This window comes from Macrobrachium rosenbergii, chromosome 25 (genome assembly GCF_040412425.1).
Source record: "Macrobrachium rosenbergii isolate ZJJX-2024 chromosome 25, ASM4041242v1, whole genome shotgun sequence".
Lineage (NCBI taxonomy): Eukaryota > Metazoa > Arthropoda > Malacostraca > Decapoda > Palaemonidae > Macrobrachium > Macrobrachium rosenbergii.
Genome location: NC_089765.1, coordinates 9,983,328 through 10,006,044, shown reverse-complemented (window position 1 = coordinate 10,006,044; position 22,717 = coordinate 9,983,328). Strand labels below are relative to the sequence as shown.

General features: G+C 38.6%; 3 protein-coding genes across 5 annotated transcripts in view; 1 reads left to right on the top strand and 2 right to left on the bottom strand.

The window, feature by feature from the left end:
- Positions 1 to 7,636, bottom strand: part of LOC136852312 (zinc finger protein Gfi-1b-like) — a 33,205-nt gene extending 25,569 nt beyond the window's left edge. Inside the window, exon 1 of one of the 2 annotated variants that reach the window (XM_067126819.1) lies at positions 7,287 to 7,636. In XM_067126819.1, the coding sequence (XP_066982920.1) occupies positions 7,287 to 7,334 (48 nt within the window). In that variant the 5' untranslated portion in view covers positions 7,335 to 7,636. The remainder of the gene's footprint in view (positions 1 to 7,286) is intronic. The other variant, XM_067126823.1, reaches the window with a different exon arrangement.
- Positions 7,637 to 9,231: 1,595 nt separating this feature from the next.
- Positions 9,232 to 22,717, top strand: part of LOC136852307 (RNA-binding protein 7-like) — a 273,240-nt gene continuing 259,754 nt past the window's right edge. The window contains exon 1 of the mRNA XM_067126814.1: positions 9,232 to 9,564. Within this exon, the coding sequence (XP_066982915.1) occupies positions 9,559 to 9,564 (6 nt within the window). The 5' untranslated portion in view covers positions 9,232 to 9,558. The remainder of the gene's footprint in view (positions 9,565 to 22,717) is intronic.
- LOC136852309 (uncharacterized) lies at positions 11,536 to 22,366 on the bottom strand. Of its 2 annotated transcripts, XR_010857104.1 has the most exons (5): positions 21,958 to 22,366; positions 16,797 to 17,002; positions 15,849 to 15,977; positions 13,968 to 14,195; positions 11,536 to 12,137 (listed from the first exon to the last, which is right to left on the bottom strand). XR_010857104.1 is itself a non-coding variant. In XM_067126816.1 (4 exons), exons 1-4 carry the CDS (start codon positions 22,028 to 22,030, stop codon positions 12,117 to 12,119), a joined length of 429 nt encoding a protein of 142 aa, XP_066982917.1. In that variant the 5' UTR covers positions 22,031 to 22,357; the 3' UTR covers positions 11,536 to 12,116. The 2 variants fall into 2 exon arrangements, 1 of the variants encoding a protein (XP_066982917.1); XM_067126816.1 differs by lacking the exon at positions 13,968 to 14,195 and having other exon boundaries at positions 21,958 to 22,357.

The following is a 22,717-nucleotide window of genomic DNA, read 5'->3' as shown; positions in this document are numbered from 1 at the left end:
GGTGGATGTTTGCTTATGAAAGAAACTGAAGGATTTTGCAGAAGGAGAAAGCTGGAAGTAAGTGTGAGATATCTAGCTATGAATATTAATGTGGATGGCAGAAGAAATAGAAAGCAGTAGAGTGTATGCAAATGATGGGACAAGGAAGCTACAATTGAAACGTAAGGAGATTATTGGGTCAACTTTCTTTTTTTTTTTATAAGAGTGAAAGTGTAGATGTTAAATGTGGCTGAATGAAAAAAAAAAATAGCTAAAGCTACTAAGATAGACTGGTTTCATGTAGTATATGTACACGAAGACGAACTGAATAGGTAAAAAATATGGATATAAGAGAGTGATGAGATGGTGTGGCTATTGAGAAAATGCAGTACGACAGGTTGGTGAAGACAGCATCTAATTAGGAAGTGTGAGGAGGAAGGAGGGGAGAAAGAACTGGGAGAGTTGGATAGGTGGAGGACACAAGATGTTAAAGAGGAATGACCTTGATACTCAGGAAACAGGTGAGTGCCTCTAAGGTAGAGGCGAATGATACACTGTAGAAAAGCCTTCTGCGCAGGTAAATATAGTATCTATTGTCAAGGGACCGAGCATTCATTTTGATTCAGTTAAAAAGTATATCTTAGTTTAACCAGACCACTGAACTGATAAAAATGTACAAATACCAATGTGACATTACTAATCGTATTAATTATTTTCTGAATCCATCCTCGAGTAGGGGCAATTGCTCAATGTGGTTAATGATATATATACAGTATATATACACACAACACACACACACACACATATATATATATATATATATATATATATATATATATATATATATATATATATATATATATATATATATATATATATATATATATACGCATACACACACACACACTGGCTGACCAACCTGGCGTTGCTCAGGAAAACTTTGAAGAAGGGACCAGATCATCAATAGCTTTCCTTTTCATGGACTAACATCATTAGTGCTACAGTTCTTCACTTTATGACTTACTGTAAAATCAAACGTATCACTATTATTATATTATCAGTTATTATTATTATTACTATTATTATTATTAATATTATTAGCGATGTCATGCAAGTAACTGTACAGTTTTCTTAATCCACCGTGAGGATATCCATATGACACAGGTCTCCCGTACCCTCCCGATTCCCTACCTAACCCATCCCAACCAAAGGCGAGCATGAATACCAAGTATGCAGAAAAGTGTTGTTGCCAAACTGGCTCATAATTAATTCCAAACCTCATTTAAACCGACTTTTTAACGAAAAACGTCACTGTGACGTTATGAAGCAGTCGTTATAACGAATTCAGAAGGTAAAAACGAAGTAACGAACGAATTAATGAGAAAAATCGCATTTGAACGAATAAAAAAAGGAAATACTCTACACTTTACACATTGGTCTTAGTCAGTAGATACTACGCATGTGCGGATGGGGAAGGTTTTTCTCCCGTCTAGCCAACTTATAGAAATTATCATTATTGATTTGAATGTTGATTTTATCGAGGTAATAACAATTATATTGATAATTATGATAAATTATGATTAAAATTCACGTAAATTCCGATAAAAAATTTATGTCATTGGGGATTTATTGTTGCAGGTTAATCATATGTCTGACAACGCCTGGAAGAAAACCTGGAGTGCTCAAGTGAAAAATGATCAATAACCCATAAAGCAGCTGAAGGAAAACCTGGCGGAATTGGTAAAAACGAAAATTTCATTTAATATATAACATCTGTAAATTTATATATACCATACATACATACAAATACTGCATATGTATATGATTTAAAATTTGTAGAGGAGGCCCACCTCCCTAACAAAGATATATAACTCCTCTATATTACAATCCTCTCTGAGAATTGTAGCAAAGATAAAATGTCTTTCTCTGCCACCTATGTCGTAGGTTTCCAGGACTGGGACATTCGACCAGTAAGTGTCTCACAGTCAAGGCCACAATACAGTCGTCGCAGGATGGAGGATTTTCACCCGGAAAATCCTACAGTGAGTCTTATATGTCAGATCCTTAGCCTGTGCAACATCGTTTCTTGTCTCCTTGACGTATAAGGATATGGCCAAGGAGAGCCTAAGGTTCAGTGTTACTTCCTGCAGGAGGAAGTAAATGAAACACGGCGTTGTAATTCCGTAGATTTAGTTCTTTTTCTCCTACAAACGGTACCTTGGGATTTAAAGAGGTTGCAGTCTCGCCTGCTCAACCTTTCATTTCCTTTTGACCACCACCACCACTTTCATGTCCATTAACAAGAACCGGTTCATGTCCACACCTACCACCTTCAATTCATTGAATGGCTCTCACTACCCGCTCTGTGAGAAAGAGGCCGTGCTTGCATAACGCCAACTTAATCTCAAACGGTAAGATATTGTAAATCAGTGGTCATTGAAAATGCCACATAATGGCGAAACAGCTGTCCTAACAAAAAATAAATAAATAAATAAATAGAACAAGAAGTTTGCTCATTTTTTCTTGAACAAACGCATGTTAAACGGAAGAAGCTCTGACAGTATGAAGATTTCTGGAAGAACCTTTTTGATATTAATATATATATATATATATATATATATATATATATATATATATATATATATATATATATATATATATATATATATATATATATATATATATATATATATATATAGGAATATCAACACACAAGTACGTGTTGAACAGCAGTTAGCCTGCTCAGGTAATTCCTTAGGTACAGTTGTACTCAGGTTCCATCTTCTTTATGACTTGTGGCCTGGTTGGCAGCGCTCACGGGGTCTTTCATTTGAAAGACCTGAGTTTAATCTGATGTGAGTCAGAAATTTATATACATATATATATATATAACATATATATATATATATATATATATATATATATATATATATATATATATATATATATATATATATATTATATATATATAATCTACTAATTTTTACCAGATACGAATGCTATTGTACGACAGCTGTAATTTTATTCTGATAATATCTCTTTGTTTAAATGGTCTACCTTTCCATTTACGTGTCTGAAAATGGCGTCACAAAACACACGAAACCATTTTCTGAAGAAAGACTCCCTTGTATAATGACCTAAGTCCCTTGTATAATGACCTACAGTAAGTCTGCGGATATGAGTCTGTGTATAGTTTACGAAACGTCTGTATATCTCCCGACAGGAGTTTTGCTTTGAACACCTCGCTTTCTGTTGAGGCTATATATTTTCTCTATATATAACTTTCAGTGGCTTATTCTTATCATGAATCTCAACAACTTTCCCCCGGAACTTTTGATTCGTAGGCGAGTATGAACCGGAGACTGAATATTATTTGCTCTAGTGAACAGAAATGACCTCACAGATCAGATAAAAGATAAGGCGGAGAATGATGACTAGCGTTTTTGAGGAATGAAATTAATTACAAATCTTTTAGAGAGAGAGAGAGAGAGAGAGAGAGAGAGAGAGAGAGAGAGAGAGAGAGAGCAATCGTTTAGACCATGGTTTCAGTGAGTCTAAATTTTTAGTTTTCTAAAAAGAAAACTATTGTAGCCGGTTTTGACTGTCCGTCCGCGCTTTTTTCTGTCCACCCTCAGATCTTAAAAACTACTGAGGCTAGAGGACTGCAAACTGGTATGTTGATCATCCACCCAACGATCATCAAACATACCAAATTGCAGCCCTCTAACCCTCCATTTTCATTTTATTAGGTTAAAGTAGCCATAATCGTGCTTCTGGTAACAATAGGATAGGCCACCACCGGAGCGTGGTTAAAAGTTTCATGGGCCGTGGCTCATGCAGCATTATACCGGAAGCCCACCGAAAGATAGATCTATTTTCGGTGGCCTTGATTATACGCTGTAGCTGCTGTACAGAAAACTCGATTGGGCCGAAGAAACTTCGGCGCATTTGTAAGTTGTTTGGACTTGTCATGAACGTTAGAGAATACGGTTTACTATCAAAATACGTCTTGAAACACCTAAAGTCTCCTGTGCGTAATCTCCGCGTAGCTTATTCATTATTACCTCATTTATGCCCTCAGCGGTTTGGCACGGACCCGCCCTAACATTACTTAAACCCAACCAGTATATCACTTATAGTAACAGCAATTCCCAGATGTTTACTTCATCATTAAACTCATTTTGGTTTTCTAGCCGCGGGAAACTCGAGAGAAGAAGTACTGAGGAGGCAGAACCTCGAGCCAGTCAAAAGTATGATTTTTTTTTTATTTAACTAACCCTTTTCTTACCAGGGGCTTGCACAAGGGGGCGGGGGGGGGGTTGCCCTTAGGGTGCTTGAGCCCCTGTCCTTTTCTTCTTCATAGCTAAGGTGCCCTTTTTTGGTCAGAAATAATAATTTAATTGGATCATACCATCCATGCAACATTTCTTCTTTTTTATACGTATCGTATATTATTATATAATTGTAGCATATAAAACATGGCGGATTTCATTATCAGAAACTAAGGGGGTGCCCTTTTTTCCACTTGAGCCCCTGCCCTTCTGAAAGTCTGTGCACGCCCCTGTTTCTCGCTAAGCAATGACTATGTGGTTATGTAATGCGTAAGATGTAAGACGAGACTTTGAAACTGTATACTGTAACTTACATATAGATAAAATATAGAATTTCGGGCAAAGGCCAAGCTCCGGGACCTATGCGGTCATTCAGCGCTGAAACTGATATTGACAGGAAAAGGTTTGAAAGGTGTAACAGAAGGAAAACCTCGCAGGAGAGGTGGGGAGTAAGATGAGAAAGAGGATATGAACGGAGGAACGGTAAAAGGAATGAAAAGGTTGTAGCTAGGGGGCCCAAGGAAGGGACGCTACAAAGACCTTAAGTAATAATGCCTACAGTGCACCGCATGAGGTGCACTGACGGCACTATACTTCTACGGATATTCTGTTATGTTTATAAAGTTATCGTGAATGAAAACTGCATCGCCTCAGTGAAAGAAAATTCTTGTGAAGGGCACATTTTGAAGATAATTGAACCTCCGGTCTTCACATCAAATTTTAAGTGGCATTTTCAATTTCTCCTCAACTTTTACTCGCTGAGTGGAATGCTAGTATAAATAATTCAGCAGCTTTACTTCCACTCTCTTCAGGTAAGGCATCACCTCCTGCTCCTCGGCCTCTTCCTCAAGGAGCGAAATTGGTTTCACGAGTCTGAAGCGCCTTTTGGAGCCAACGCGGGTCGATGAAAAAAGTCTTCATATTAATTCAGTATTATTATTGGAAATTCACGAGAGAGGAGGAAATCCGTTTGAAGTCAAGCCATGATTCTGGATCCTGAAAACTGATCTGAAATCCATGGCTTTAGGATCCAGATCAACTTTGAATCTGGATCCTGAAGACTGATCTGAGGTTCATGGCTTTAGGATCCAGATTGATTTTGAATCTGGGTCCTGAAGACTGATCTGAGGTTCTGAACTCTATTTTCATAAATTCTCTCCTGCAAGTAGCAGATTCCAAGGACAAGCTCAGTCCAAGGCCCTTCAACGGTACAAACAAATCAATGTTTTACATTTATTTTTGAGTGCAGTGCTGTTTGGACTAGTTGTTAACTGTATGCTAGTTGTTTTCTTGTATCATACTATAATACCAGGACCTGAGGTCGATTGCTGTGTCGTCCCAACGAAGTTACTGAATCAGGGTTATGGATGGCCGACGGGAGTTACTTCTGCAATTGCCATTGGTTGTGAGATGGTGGCTTCTGTTGGAGTATTGGCTTCCAAAAATTGGAGAAATGGAACAAGAGTTTGAAAAGCTAAAAGAGGAGGCTAACATAGAAACTAGGAGACTATTGGAACAACTGTTGGAAGATAGAGACATACCAATGGAAAAAGCATAAGAAAAGGAAGATAGGCCTAGAAATTAAGTTTGAAGAAATGATCCAGAATGAGAATAATATGATAGAGGAACTGGCCAACAAACTTGAGGTTGCGTTCCATCGTGCACAGAAAATTTCCAGTTGGAAAATTTGTAGCCGGAAGATTGACAGGCGGAAAATTGACAGTGGGCGAAAACTGCCATTGAGAAAATTGCCAGTGAGGAATATTGCCATTGACAAATCAAAAGACTGAACTCAGAAAATCTAACCTAAATGAAGATAATTTCAATAAAAAAAAAAGTTCATTCCTCTTTTCATATAATTGCTCATTTGGCACAACTTCAGTGACGAAACCCTGATAGTGCTTTGAGATAAAAAAAAAAAAAACGAATTTTTCTAGAACCCTCTCCATCACGGGAAGGAGTTTAAAGGAGATAGAGAACTTGTTGGCAGAAGCAAAGGGAGGAGAGAAAGAGTTGGGGAACTATTTAAAAAATTGGAAGAAAATAATACAAATTTTAGGATTTACATTGAACAAGAGACCAAGAATAAAGATAAGATATAAGAACTGGAAAAAAAAGGGCGGGAAGGGTACAACCTCTGGCGTGGTGTAAAACCCCATAAGTTAATGTCTTCAACCCCCAAAAATGAAAAAAAGGAAGGAAGTGGACAACCTCTGGCGTGGCGTAAAACCCCGTAAGTTAAAGCCTCTAACCCTTCAATAAAATAAAACCCCAAAAATACAAAAATAAAAAAAAAAGGGACGGGAATGGGTAACCTGTGGCGTGGAGTAAAAATCTTCAACTTAATGCGTCCAACCCCTCAAAAAAAAAAAATAAATAAATAAATAAAAATAAAAATAAAAAGGAGGGGATGAACCTCTGACGTGGCGTAAAACATCCTCAAGTCAATGCCTGAACTAGAACGGAAGCCAGGAACCTGGCAATGGGAGGTTGCGAGGTAGACCGTAGACGGAGAGGCCGAGAGACCCAGCCCACCTTTGGTCGGCAGGGAACATAGACAGTGGGGTTGACTTCACATTCAGACTACCTGATCAGGTAGTCGTATCGTCTATGGGGCCCTTTACCTTGTATCTTTTCTTTTAGTACCATGTACACACAGTACCTGCAGTAATTCCGATTATGGAATGTTACACGAGAAAGAGCCCAAGCTGACATAAGGCCAACTTAATCATCTTCCAGTCTGCACGACGTGAAGGGGATTTACGAAAAAAATGTTCAGTGTATGTAACCCACCCCCTTATCTTACTACGGACTAAACTATAATACTTGCCAGCCAACGTGCATTATGGTAAAGGCTCTGGTGCTCTACTGGGTAATACTGCAGATCATTGCTTAAATTATTCTAGCATCATTCCGAATAATAACATGGGAAACTAAAAAAAAAAAAAATTGGTTATATAAAGAAGTTACACTTACCAGAAGCTGTTCCTTCAAAGTCCTTAAAATTCCCGGCATCAGATCCATATCGGTCTAGGCCTATCAGAAAACATTATCGTTCTCATGATCCGCTAATCTGTGATGAACCCAGTAAAGCCTATGGTACAAATTTCGGGACTGTCGTCCTTACTTCAAAGCCCTCCGTCCAAATGATTATCTTCGGCTTCCTCACCTTTCTTTACAATTGAAACGGAAGATGTCACCGGATATGTTTGCACTTAGAATGTTGTCCTGGTAATCTGTACACGGATAACAAGGAACTGCCAGCCTCACTTCTCACTTTAGTTCTGATCCACGTTATCTACACTATAGAGTATTTCATCGTAGGCCTACTGGGATAAAGATGCTAACTATTTCTTTAGTAATACATCTGAATTATTATTTATACAAAGAACCTTAACACCTTATTTCGATCATAAACATGCCGATTTATATCGACAATATGACAGTACAAGCACACAAATGACGAGCTTGTAGTAGACAGTCTACTCATGTCAAACGAGCAAACGAAGGACGTTAAATATGTTTCATCTCACTGTATGTAAATAAAAAGACATCTGCCTATGCGAGTGCGAATAAAAATAATCTAAATAATTTCTTGCACTGAAGTTACATGAATAGGTTAATATTCGAAATAACGTGAAATATTGTTGTCTATGAGGCTGTCTAGGTGCACGAACGGCCACCGCACAATTGGCCTGCAACCATGGAAAGATATTTCTTCTGTGCTTTTGAAAAACTCAATATTAACCACTTTTAACCAGTACTGACAACCTAACCTGAAAAGCGTGTTAACCATATCTTACTAAAGTTGATCCTAGAGACTGAGAAATGTTACCGCGTATACTCGTAGATCTCAAAACCCTCTAGACTGCGCACAAAAATGTCCAGATTGTGCAAAACCGCCTATATTCAGTGGTTCCATTTCAGATCTTACTGACGGAGGGCGGGGGAGGGGCAGGAGGAAGGAGTTTGGACTGACAAATCTTGGGAACGGCTGATATTTGTAAATACCAACATCACTTGACTCATCATCAGGCAAGCTACAATGTCTAACCCACACTACAGCTGTCACAAGACCTGAAATGAAAATATCAGTTGTTTTACATTATGCCTCTGTTTTTCAGTCTTTTCATTTAGACCCTGTACAACCTTTGCAAAACTTCTTTAAGGCATCGCTTTTTGCAACTGCCGCTTTGCTGCTACAAACACAATTGACTGTCCTTCAGTTGCCTGTGATTCATTCATTAAAGGGAGTGAAACGGCGACGAAGGCTGTGTCCCTTTTGAAAAGTTTGTGAGTTCCCTTCAAGTTTTTGTATCTTCATGGGCCTTTATATCACATAGTTTTGGAGCTAATAGACAATGGAAAAAACTGCGCAGGGTGACACACCCACAATTAGTCTGAGTACAGCACGAAAATAGGGAAGAAGTCACAAATTTCCATGACTCGCTAAACTGTGTGTCTTAGGTAAAACTGTAAAGGATCAGGTGTCAAATGTGCTACTAAACTTCTTTAACAAAAAATCAGTAAATTAATCGAACCAATATTCTTTGTCGTTCAGTTACACACGTTTATTGTGAATTACAAAACACTTCCCAGAAAAAATAAAAAGCCACTGGAAAGAGCAACCAAAATCTCCACAGATCCTGCAACTACACCCGAAATTAATCCGCCAACTAAAAACCAAAAATGTTTTGCGTTCGGGGGTGAATTCGGTGTCAAATATAGATCTTCGGTTTCTGTTTGCGCACTAAGACTATATAATAAAGTCTCTTGATAACTATTCAACAATTTGTTAATTTATAATAAAATTAATAAACGAAAAATATATATAAATAGAAGATGATAAGTTTTACTTACATGTATAATATGGAATTAAGATTTAATTTGATTCGTGTTGTACTAGAGTAAACAGTATCTGCGAACGTTCAACGCAACCCCAGTAAGAGTCAAAACTCAGAGGTGGAAGTAATGTTTCGTTGTCCGTGTGCTGGTGATCGCGCGACACCTGGAGACGCCCTCTTTTTGAAATAGAAAGAAAGGTGAGGAAGCGGGTGACTTTAATTTGGACGCACCAGGCTGAAATAAGGACGACGATCCCGAAATTCGTATCTTAAACGCACTGGTTCCGTCGCCCATTTGTATGGAATTATGAGAACAATAACCGCTTCTAAAAAGGGCCTAGACCTACGCGGCGGCATCCATCACCTGCAAGGCGAATTTTAATAAGGACCGACGGAGCAGCCAGATGCTGGTGAGTGTTATCTACTTACTTATATATTTCAAAGCTCTTGTAGTTTTCCCTTGTTATGATATGGAATTACAGTAGAATAAGTTTAGCAAGTAATGGTAAAAGTTCGTTCCCGGTCCGAACTTCATTTCCTCATGAGGGTTGGTACTAAACAGTGATTCATCTACACTGTTACGCCGTGTTTCGTACTAGGCCCAGAAGTCAAATGTATTTTGCCGTGTTTCGTACTAGTCCCTTAGAGTCAAATGTATTTTGCCGTGTTTCGTACTGGCCCTTGAAGTCAAATGTATTTTGCCGTGTTTCGTACTAGCCCCTTGGGGCGTCAAATGTATTTTGCCGTGTTTCGTACTAGCCCCTTGGGGGGTCAAATGTATTTTGCCGTGTTTCGTACTAGCCCCTTGGTGACGTCAAATGTATTTCACCGTGTTTAGTACTGGCCCCTTGGGGGGTCAAATGTATTTTGCCGTGTTTCGTACTAGCCCCTTGAAGTCAAATGTATTTTGCCGTGTCTCGTACTAGCCCTTGGGAGTCAAATGTATTTTTGCCGTGTTTCGTACTAGCCAGAGTCAAATGTATTTTGCCATGTTTCGTACCTAGCCCCTTGAGGAGTCAAATGTATTTCGTCGTGTTTCGTACTAGCCCCTTGGTGACGTCAAATGTATTTCGCCGTGTTTAGTACTGGCCTTGCAGAGTCAAATGTATTTTGCCGTGTTTCATACTAGCCTTGCAGGAGTCAAATGTATTTCGTCGTGTTTAGTACTATCCCCTGGGAGTCAAATGTATTTCGTCGTGTTCAGTACTATCCCCTTGGGGTCAAATGTATTTCGCCGTGTTTAGTACTAGCCCCTGGGGAATCAAATGACCATTCAAATGTCCCTAAGTGCATTTCGCAAAATTGGAACTTACACAAAATCCTCATTTTTTACGGTGATAAATATTAGTTTGCAAGAATTATGTATAAAGAGTTTTTTTTTTTTTTTTTAAGATTCGAAAGATATAATAATAAAAACTCGAGTGAGGATGTTCGGACCGGATACGAACATTATATATCCCAAGTAATCTGCATTATGACTCCGCAGCGCATCCGATGAAGGATTGGTTACTATAATGTTTTTTGGCTTTGGGGTTTGAGGAGGGGGGTGGGGGGGAGCGGGGTGCTAAAGATCATTGGCGTTTTGTTTTCAGTTTTCGGTTTAGTTTCACTTACATGCAACCGCTGTGCAGCTGATGGGTTTGGGCTGGGTGCTGTATGTAATGCCTTTCGACACTGAAACTTATTATTTTTTGGGGGGCGAAAATGCCCATCGGATCATGCTCATTGGAAGCATTTTTCTCGTTGACTAAGCTGTCCATATGCCAGCACGGGCTGTTGTTCGTGGATCATCCTTTTGGAAGCATCTAATGTGCATGTATGCATGATACCAGAAGTAAGGGTAAAACTGAGGACGACTACCGCTTCCTGGTTCCTGCCAGTCTCCCACCGGGACATTTACTGCCTTTCTTTATGTTTATGATATTTACCGCGTTTTGTTTGTTTTAAGAATAATGGACCAGAAGAGTTATCTTCTCAGTGGAACTTGGAGGGATACGAACTGAAAAGAAATGAATATAATTTTGGAAGAGGGACTAGGCTTAGTAGAGTCAACACACATTGGATAGGAGTCTTGGCAAAGCTCTTGAGATTTTTGTACTGAATTTTGTGTGTACGTTTAAAAATAAATGTTTTGACCGCAGAGGCCTCCTTCCTGGTTCTGCTTAACCAGTTACCTCTGATGTAACAAACTGCTGTATGAGTCTATGTGAACCTTAAGTATATGGTAAGTTTACATCCTAAATATCTCCCAAAATCACGTTTTAGACAGTTAAATTCTTGAATCGTTCTGGAAGGCATCGAGTCTAACGTGTTTTTCAAAATAATATGACGTTTAACACGAGAATGAAGGGTAAAGAATGAGGCGGGAGAAAATCACTGGCTTGCATATTTGGATTTTATTATGGTGGACATTGTTTACAATCTTGTCTAACGTTTCAGGTTAATTTAAAAAAAAAATATGAAACCAGTTGCTCGTGAGGCCTAGACCAGTCCAAAATCCGATGTTTTGCGAGACTTTATTTTGAATATTAAGGAACAGTTGCTGAAAAAGTACAGGCCGAGACTAGTAAATTGCAAATCACCGTAACTTACCAGAAAAACGTCTACAGCTTCAGATGCAGGTTTACCAAAAGTTCATCATTTTACAGAACATTTGACGATGCCACTCATTCCAAAGGATTTTTTTTACCAACAATTTTCATCTTTGCACTAGGGTTACATTAGGTTAGAATAGATAAACATTTTATTCAAATACACACACCCATATATATACTTACATGTATATATGTGTGTGTATTTATATATTGTGTGTTTTCTTATTTCATATTTGAGCTTTAACGAACAACAACACCGTAGATACTATTTTCGCTCTCGTGAGCCGAGTTTGGCCTTCCGGAAGTCGAGTCTGAGACAGTTCCTGTAGCGTTCCTTGTGTTGAGGTCTGGCCTCGGGTTTGCTGGGTTCATGATAATGGCTTGATGTTCTGGTAAAAAAAAAAAGAAAAAAAACTTACTTTTCTTTATTGAAAGATGGAGATTTGGTAAACGTATTTTGCATGTTAAACAAGAGATAGCTGTACGCTGCTAGGTCTTTCCGTGTTGGAGCATTTGGCATCAACAGACTCTAAGTTTCTTAACTGAATAGCTAGACCGCAGTTTTATACTGAAAGTAATTCAGGGATCGTGTAATATTTAGACAATCTTAGACTATTTTGATCCCAGCGAAGTTGTTTTTTGAACAGGAGGAAGAAATAGTATTTGACCAAGAGGGAAGAAATAGTGCTTTATATTATTTGTTTCGTTCTCCCATGGTTATTTGTGTATGATGTCGCCCAATCTTGCCTGTAAAATATTAATGCACTAACTGTCATATGAATTCCATAGCCGCGTAATAACAAATGTGTTGCTAATGAGGCCATGTTGCTTCTGCAATTTATATCATTTACTGTTGTCTTTATGGTTATAAATATTCCTGTAATCATTGTTGGTCATACATCTGAGTACCAACCAAAACTTTTGGGCAAGAAACTTGAAAACTGTGCACTTATGAAGAGGCAGATTGCAGTAGTGAATCAAGGGATTGAATGAAAACCAAGTCTGCTAATTGTTCATCTGGATGGGACAGGAGATGTAAGAGCACCTTTTCCTGGCTATGCTTTGGTGTTTGTCGCAGTCGTTCTGGAAAGGTCGTCATTTGCTTTTTAATTTGCACATGTTGTGCGCCCTCTCTGCAGATGTTGATTGTAGAAGTCAGTATTGTTGGTGCCAGACTGTTTTATGATTTTGTCACAGTAAACGTTAGACGTGTGAAATTATGAGAGAGCGAGGAAAAGAGAGAGGAAAAACAGTTTGTTATGAAAGATGAAAAAAATCAGAGGGAGTGATAAGAGATAGAGTTGGTGGAAAATGTGAAACAGGATAATTTCATAAGCTGTCATTCCAGAGAAAGTAGCACACACAGAGGATAGCTTTAGTGGCCTGTTAACTTCCTTGATTAGGTAATATTGTCTGATTCATTTTAACGGAAAGCTATGAAGTGTGAAAGAACAGGAATGAAGTCCCTCTCGCCTCCATTTTGGAGTCAAGCTCGCCTAGGAGACTGGAGTTAAAACCATGATGCAGTGGTGTACTGTCCGCTATCCGGTGTGGCTTCGAACTCCACTTGGGCTGGAAATTTTCTTCATTCATTGCCTTTCGTGTTTCAAGGCTTTGATAGGAAAACGATCATATCAATATTAGGAAATCGAGTAGGTGAAAGTAATTGTGGGTCACTGCAACGCACGTCAGCTCCTGTTGTTTTGTGTTGGCACATTCATAAAGGTGGCAATCTCTACAGAGAAGACTAGAGTTCAGTGCTAAGAAAAAATTGCTATTATCCTTTGAGGTCTTGTGTGTGTGTGTGTTTGTTTGGCAGTGGCAGCTAATAAGCTTCGATGAATGTTTTGGCGTTTAGGCAAAGAAAGCATTCTCATAAGATTACTGAAATTAAGATGGAATGGGTCCGTGCTGTTTACACCTTTGCGCTCGCTAAACAAATAATATTCCCACCGCATTCTTTCCTCGTTACTCTCATCTAAAGGAACTATTGTCATCAAATTAAAGTCTTTATATTCATGCATCCTTATCTTTCACTGATTACTAGAATAGGTTATTTAGCTTTATCGTGAATCTTCTAAACGTTATTGAGGAGCTTGGCTCTATTTTCATGCACGGTGAAAAAATAAAGAAATACACACTAGCAAAGAAACAGTAATAAACTGCTTATTTTTTTTAGCAAGGAAACTGTAATAAATTGCTGATTTTTTCCACGCTACCTTCTTGCATCTTCTTAACCTGCTTCTTCAGGCGATGCACGTAACAGATCAGCCCAGACGACAGTACCCATGACAGTACCAACAGTCCACCTACAGCGACTATGAGGATGATGGTGTTGGTACTACCATCCTCACTCTTAGGTAAAATTTCGCAGAAGGTATCATTCCGATGATGTTCAGGAGTTGAATATTCAGGTTGTTCCGAAGTTGGAGGAAGTATCTCACATTCTGTAAACGTTAAAATCTAGCTTTTATTCTTTTATTGCATTATATATTCATTTAAAATTGCTACAGAAAGAATTCATGTCGTGTTAGTCAGCGTGAAAGTAGTGGCTTACAAGAAAATGAGTGCGTAGGTTTTCAGTCAGATACATCACGTTGCGTGTCAAAATTTGTTTTGCATCACCAAAGGCCGCTGTACTTAGGTCTCAAGTGGAAGGACAAAGTCTTGGTTGGCTGCAGATTGTTGTACGGTTGCCATTAGACTATAAAATGAGACTGGAAAGAAGAGCTTCCACGAGACTGAATTGTGAGTGGGTTTCTAATAAACAAAGTGGTTCAGGTGATAGTTACTGTCACAAGACAATTATCATTAAAGCTGAATACAGATCTAGAATTTTCCATATTTTAGAGACGATTTTCGTACTTTTTTAGGACCTCATTGGTACAAAAGTTATATGTTCAGTATGTAAAGGTTCAGGACTGAGTTTCAAATGAATGCCACTAACATTAACAATTTGGCATCAAACTGAAACTAGCAAGGCTGACTAAGAGATTTCATTAATAGGTATGTGTTGGATTTTGCAGTTCTCTTGTAGAAGTGAGTTTCTTGCTACTCTACATTGACCCTGAGACAAAGAATCCCCGGGGAGTAGTGCTGTCAGTGCACCTCACGTGAAGTGCATTGCAAGCATTACTTAGTGCAACTTTGGTTTTAGCTCTCAGTTCCACCTTTAGACCCTTAGTGCAACTCTGGGATTAACTCTTCGGTTCCACTTGTAGACCCTTAGTGTAACTTTGGATTTAGCTCTCGGTTCCATCTGTAGACCCTTAGTGCAACTTTGGGTTTAGCTCTCAGTTCCACCTGTGGGCCACTTGAGTTACCTTTGGGTTTTAGCTCTCAGTTCCACCTGCAGACCCTTAGTGCAGCCGTGGGTTTAGCTCTCGGTTCCACCTTTTAGAACCTTAGTGCAACTTTGCGTTTAGCTCTCAGTTTCACCTTTTAGAACCTTAGTGCAACTTTGGGTTTAGCTCTCAGTTTCACGTTTTAGAACCTTAGTGCAACTTTAGGTTTAGCTCTCAGTTCCACCTTTAGATACTTAGTGCAACTTTGGGTTTAGTTCTCAATTCTACCTGTAGACCCTTAGTGCAGCTTTGGGTTTAGCTCTCAGTTCCACCTGTAGACCCTTTGTGCAACTTTGAGTTTAGCTCCCGGTTTCACCTGTAGACCCTTGTACTTCATATCTTTATTTTGTGGATCTCTTATCTTATTGTCCAACCACTCTACCTTACTCTGCTCACTGTCTTGAGTGCCGATTGTCCAACCACTCTACCTTACTCTGTTCACTGTCTTGAGTGCTGAATGGCCGAAAGTGACCCAGTGCTTGGCTTGACAGCCTTAATGTTATATGGATAAACAATTTTTTTTAGATGATTAGTAAGGAAATGAATGGATCTAGTTTCATTAGTAATTAATCGGCATGCTTTACTTTAAAGAGTAGGCGGATTCTTTATCCTTTGTAAACAAGCAGTTCTTTCTTTCGAAGTTTTGACATTCTTTGTGCAGGCTATTCGTGGAGTCATCACTAACATAAAATTAACATTTACTAACGAATGTATCTAACAAAGAGACTTAAAAAATGGATTTAGATGTAGACTTACCCACTTTACCATCAGGAAGGAACATGCGCCAGCAGACTTTGTCGCTGCTAGATACTGTGAATTTCCTTCCAGCCAAAGTGATGTTCCTGGTTTTAAGGGAAATAGTTTTATCTGAGGTATCCGGTAATGCTGAGTGGAGAGAAATTGTGGTTGGAATTAGGCAGATGAGTTGACAGCTGAGATTTGTATTATTTTCCAGAAATAACAATGATCAAAATACTGCATTATTCTCAGTAACTTTACTGGGAGAATGTTGTTTCTGCATTGGCTATAGTTAAGAGGAATTGTACGTAATACTATTGGACAAGGCTTTTATATATATATACTGTATATATATATATATATATATATATATATATATATATATATATATATGTGTGTGTGTATTTAATATATATATATATATATATATATATATATATATAGATATATATATATATATATATATATATATATATATATATATTATATATATATATATATATATATATATATATATATATATATATACTGTATATATTTATTTATATATATATCTGTTTTTAGTACCACCCTTTTCTAATTAGATTTGCCGTGTTTTATACTAAAACTTTTGATATTTCCAAGAATTTTCAGGGTGTCTCTTTTTGAGAGATTATGGTTTATACTTATCGATAAGGTAGTCGTGACTTAAGCCAAAAACATGATGGGCGCAAACCTTGATTTTTCTACAAGAAGCCATGATAAAGTAGTTATTACTATTTCGACTATTCATTGCGTCCACACACTAAACCGTCTCAACCTGAATGTTATGAGAACTATGAATGCCGAAGTTGCTCTAATTATATAATTCAGATGTTTCCAAAATTTTCTCAATGTTTTAGCCTTCTCTTGTCTCTTTCAAGATTATGGAATCTAAGTGTTGTTTGCAACATGTTTCCTGTTTACTCTTGTAAATCATATACTCACATCTTCTGTTATTCTGAGGAAGAGCCAGTAATCCTTCTTATAAGAGTAAAATGTACTCTGACTTTCGCCTTCTATTTCTGCCGTGGAAAGAGAGACTCTAATGCGGGTACTATGGAATAAAAGTTTGAAACCGATGATAATTTCGTCCAGTTCAGGGAGATCGAATGTATGATTGAGGTTCTTGTTTGTTTCTGTGTGGCCATCACCTGTAAAGAAAATGAGATACATGTCCAATAAAATATTGTACAGCGGCACTTCACAAAAACTCTTTTATCATTCAGACTTGGTGATGATAGTAGTAGTAGTAGTAGTAGTAGTAGTAGTAGTAGTAGTAGTAGTAGTGGGTCAGTTGGGGGCGCTTAACATCCCTTCCCTTCGGTTGTAGGTAGCTAAAAGTCAAACGCAAGTCAGTAACTCATCGCAGAAGCATCACAAACAGGTTGAATACAAGTTAACGACTTATTGGTGGTCCTAAGCAGTTCTTCACAAGATTATCTAACATTTGCCAAAGATCATCTCTCCACTTACGGTTGCTGACTTGTTTTCAACCTATTTGTTACATGTATGCGACAAGGTGTCGACGACATGTTTTCCTTTCACTATGGACTCACCCTTTTGCTTTGTGTAAATTTTGATTAAGGGCCTCGCTGTCGTTTTCAGAGATTATGGTTCGTACTTCTGGATATGGTAGTCGTGACATTTGCCAAAAACCTGCGTTGGGTGTATACCTTGATTTCCCTGCATATAGCCCTGATAATGTGGTTATTAACTATTCGGACTATTCATAGTCTAAAAAAAGACAGATTTCTTGTCGCGCTCGGCTGTTATCATTGCGTCTACGATAAATTCTCTCAACTTGAATAATTTTCTGCGATTGGGAAGAGTAAAAGAGGGAAAGGTTCCAGAAGAATGGGTGACAGGTATAATTGTTCATTTGTATAAGGGGGAAAGGTGCAGGAGATAACTAAGGCCTGTAGGGAAGGTGTATGGCAGATTTTGACTGAGAAAGAAGGTAAAAGACCGGGGGATCGATAGGGAAACAGCTGTGAAGGTGTTAGACAAACTTCAGTTGTTTACTGTGAAAAACTTCAGTTGTTTATTATGAAACATTTAAGTGAGAAATCTGAGATGAAATGGAAAAGGTTGTATGTGGCATTTAAGGAGTAAGAAAAAATTTATGATAAATTCGAGAAAGAGGCTTCTTGAAGGGAGGTATTGCTGATTTATTTAGTTGGAAGTCTTTTGTTGCAAGTAGTTATAAAAATTTTATGGTGATAGTGAAGCACCGTTGGATTGTGGAACAGTCTCCCTGAGGATGTCGTGCAATTGGAACATCAAATGTTCAAGCGAAGATGCAATGCATTACTACCCCAATGCTATTCTCCTTGCATTTTGATACATTTTTATCTATTTATTAATTTCTTACTTTGTTTTTTCTTTTCAATAAGTGAGATCTCTTCTTTCTGCATCTTTCTGCATTTCCCTTTACCTTCTCGTACTTCCAAATGAACACTTTAATATTCTTTGGAAGCTTGGATTTTAAGTCAATGACCCCTGTGGGGTGCTTGTTCCATATGAATAGGGTTCATCTTCTGTAATGATAATAATAATAATAATAATAATAATAATAATAATAATAATAATAATAATAATAATAATAATAATAATTAATGTTAGACATAATAATGTGAATATCTTAAAACGACTGCTTGGTATGAAGGTACGTCTTGTGCAAGAGTAAATAATGTCTTTTTGGCCAATTAACATCCTTCTGGATGCAGTGGGGATAGAAGTCAGAGAAAAGACTTTAGAGGTTGGTAAAAAAAAGTCATGGGCTAAAGGTTATGGTGGTAAATGAAAGCCAGGAAGGTTCTGCAGTGAAGTTATTAATTTGTACAGGCACTTAGGAGTAAGTCAAAGGGTGCGTCCACGCTACTGTAAAACATGTTATGAACACATCGGCAACTTATTGCGTACATATCACAAGCAGGTTGAAAATCAGTCAACGACCGTAAGTGGAGAACAAACCTTTGGTAAGTGCTGGACAATCGTATGAAGCACCGGTTAGGGCTACTAATAAGTGACTTGACTTGAATTTCGCCTTTTGTGATGTGTATATGGTGAGCTATGGACGTGTGGTTATGACGTGTTACTACAGAATGGACACACCTGATGAATGATGGTAAGACGAGAGACGAATAGGTGAAAGTAGGAAGGCAGAAGGGGTGGGTGGGCAGGAGCTTTAAAAGAGTCTTAATATCTATGGCAGCCAAAGAGAAAAGGTATGAAGAGATTGTATGTTTGTGTATTTGCCGAATCGTGTGAATTCTGGTTTTAGAGTTATGACGAAATTGAGAATTATTTGCGCCCATAAACAAAGTCTAACAGGAACTGTTCGTTTTTACGAAAGGTAACGCATTATCTAACTTTGAAATTCCGCAGAGTTAGTGCCGTCAGTACCTCTCACACGGTGCAATATAGGCAGTACTCGAGAGTTGATTGCATGTCCCTTCTACCCCTTGGCTGAACCCACTTTTTAGTTTTCAAAGGAAGGTATTGAGATGGCGATTTTGTCTGTCCGTCCGGCACTTTTTCTGTCCGCCCTCGATCTTAAAAACTATTGAGGCCAGGGCTTTGCAAATTGGTATGTTGAACATCCATCCTCCTATTATCAGACATACCAAATTGCAGCCTAGGGCCTCAGTAGTTTTTATTTTTTTAAAGGTTCAAGTTAGCCATGATCGTGCGTCTAGCAATGCTATAGGACAGGCCACCAGCTGGTCGTGGTTGAAAGTTTCATGGGGCGCTGCTCATACAGCTTGATACCGAGACCCCCGAATGATAGTTCTATTTTCGGTGTCCGTGATTATACGCTATACAGAAAACTTGATTGCGCCGAAGATTATAACCTGCTCTCAGTTTACAATTCCTATCTTTTATCTTGGTGTCCAGTCACACTAACTCCACATTTTGAGTGTCACAAGCGCTTAATGGCTGAAAGTGAACACAGTGTTTGGCTTTATAGCCAACTTTTCGTGAATCAGTCTACCACGAAATCCTTGCAACTCGATGTTTATATAGTTATTTATTTACGTCACCAACAAAAAGACCCCGTAGGAGGGTAGTGCCGTCGGTGCTCCTCATGCGGTGCACAGTAGGCGCTTTGCAGCGTCCCTTCGACTCCTAGCTGTAACCCTTTTCATTCCATTTTCTGTACCTCCATTTATATTCTGTCTTCCGTCTTCCTTTCCCCGTAGGGGGTCAGTGCCTTCATCGCACCTCATGCAGTACACTGTAGTTATTACTTAAGAGTCTTTGCAGCGTATCTTCGGCCTCTAGCTGCATCCCTTTTTGTTCCTTTTACTGTGCCTCCTTTCATATTCTCTTCCCTCTTACTTTCCACCCGCTTCATAGTGCAACTGTGAGGTGTTCCTCCAGTTACACCTTGACAGAAAAAGAAGGCAACGCGCGAATTCCAGTAGATGAGTCTTGAAGGTCGACAGTTTTAAATCACTGAACTTCCTCTCAGCAAATATTTTTGTCTAGCAAACCATGGCAAAAGAAAAAGGTTTTAGGATAGGGCAAAGAGAGGTTTTAGGATAGGGCAAAGAAAGGTTTTAGGATAGGGCAAAGAGAGGTTTTAGGATAGGGCAAAGAAAGGTTTTAGGAAGGGCAAAGAGAGGTTTTAGGATAGGGCAAAGAAAGGTTTTAGGAAAGGGCAAAGAGAGGTTTTAGGATAGGGCAAAGAAAGGTTTTAGGATAGGGCAAAGAAAGGTTTTAGGATAGGGCAAAGAAAGGTTTTAGGGAGGCAAAAAGAAAGGTTTTAGGATAGGCAAAAAGAGAGGTTTTTGGATAGGCAAAGAAAGGTTTTAGGATAGGCAAAGAAAGGTTTAGAATAGGGCAAGAGAGGTTTTCGGATAGGGCAAAAAAGGTTTAGGAAAGGCAAAGAGAGGTTTTTAGGATAGGGCAAAGAAAGGTTTTAGGAAAGGGCAAGAGAGGTTTTAGGATAGGGCAAAAGGTTTTAGGATAGGCAAAAGAAAGGTTTTAGGATAGGGCAAAGAAAGGTTTTAGGAAGGCAAAGGAAAGGTTTTAGGAAAAGGACAAAGAGAGGTTTTAGGATAGGGCAAAAGAAAGGTTTTAGGATAGTAAAAGCAAAGGTTTTAGGATAGGCAAAGAGAGGTTTTACAGGATAGGGCAAAGAGAGTTTTTAGGATAGGGCAAAGAAAGGTTTTAGGAAAGGGCAAAGAGAGGTTTTAGGATAGGCAAAGAAAGGTTTAGATAAGGCAAGAAAGGTTTTAGGATAGGCAAAGAGAGGTTTTAGATAGGCAAAGAAAGGTTTTAGGAAAGGCAAAAGAGAGGTTTGAGGATAGGGGCAAAGAAAGGTTTTAGGAAAGGGCAAAGAGAGGTTTTAGATAGGGCAAAGAAAGGTTTTAGGAAAGGACAAAGAGAGGTTTTAGGAAAGGGCAAAGAAAGGTTTTAGGAAAGGGCAAAGAGAGGTTTTAGGAAAAGGGCAAAAAGAGGGTTTTAGAAGAAAGAGAGGTTTTAGGGGAGGCAAAAGATTTTAGGAAAGGGTAAAGAAAGGTTTTAAGAAAGGGCAAAGAAAAGGTTTGGAAAAAGGGCAAGGTAAGGTTTTAGGAGAAGGAAGAAGTAACCAGGGAAGACATTCGCAAATGCGTTTAAGCTTCCATTAATTATGATATGAATGAAGTCTTGTAGTGTCTATGTTTTATATTCATTTCTGACCGTGGCTTTCAACTCTTTGTGCGAATGTTTTGATAAAATTGGCTTCAAACACCGAGATGTATTATTGTTGCTATTTCATCATTAATGTCACCATAGATCCAAATATTATTTCTTCGAGAACTGATAGCAAATGAAGAAGGGTGCGTCCACACTACATATCATTAACATATCGGCAACTTATCGCGTGCATATCACAAATAAGTCAGTGACCGCAAGCGCGAGGGCGGCCCCTTAGCAAGCCGGGATAACTGATGAATCACTGTTTGTTAAACTACCAATAAGTTATTGCAGTTGTCTAAATGAAGAAGGGTGACACTATGCAGTTGATTAATGAAGAAGGTGACACTATCATGTAATTGGAAATCGACCGACTGTAAGTTTCGTTAGGAAAGAAGTGGATTACGAATTAATGACTGACCTGTGTTGCAATCGGCATAGCCGACGACGTAGTGGAATATCCCAGAAAATGCGAAAAGCAGTAGAGACGCCATTCCGCTTCACTGGCGGGCCGTACGTTTTCAAAATAAAGTGCTTCTTATATTTTATGATTGTCTTCAGTGTTTTCTCGTCAGTATCGTAGCTTCTGCAGAATAGGAGAGTCTGCTTAGTTCTTTTTAAATTTGTTTTCCTCTTGTATTAAATTTGCATAGAACATTATTAATCAAAGCCGTGATCCGTATTATTTTTACCTTTTGACACATATTCTATATATGCTGTGTACTTATTATCATATGTTTGATCTCCCTTCACGATATCACCTCCACCGCATGAGCGCCGAAAGGAGACTTCTCCTGAGTGTCAAAGGAGTGTGTAAATGTAGCATTACCGTTATCGAGAGGATGTGAATCAACGAGATAGTCCCTCTGACGCAAGATCACTTGAGGGTGTGTCCTCCACCACTTGGCTGTGGTTTTGTTTAATCCTTCTGCATGTAAACGCAATGTGTATCAATCACTTGAAAATTTGTGCAAACCCTGACTGCGCTGAGTCTTTGTTTCGTTCCCGTAGGGCGAGTAGTACTTCCCACCCTCTCCTAACAATTTATTCATCGTGCAACTGCGAGGTTTTCCACTTGTTACAACTTTAAAAAGCCTTTTACTCTCAATTTCCTTTTCGGCGCCGAATGATCTCATAGGTCCCAGCGATTGGCCTCTGGCCTAAATGCTGTGTTTCTTCCA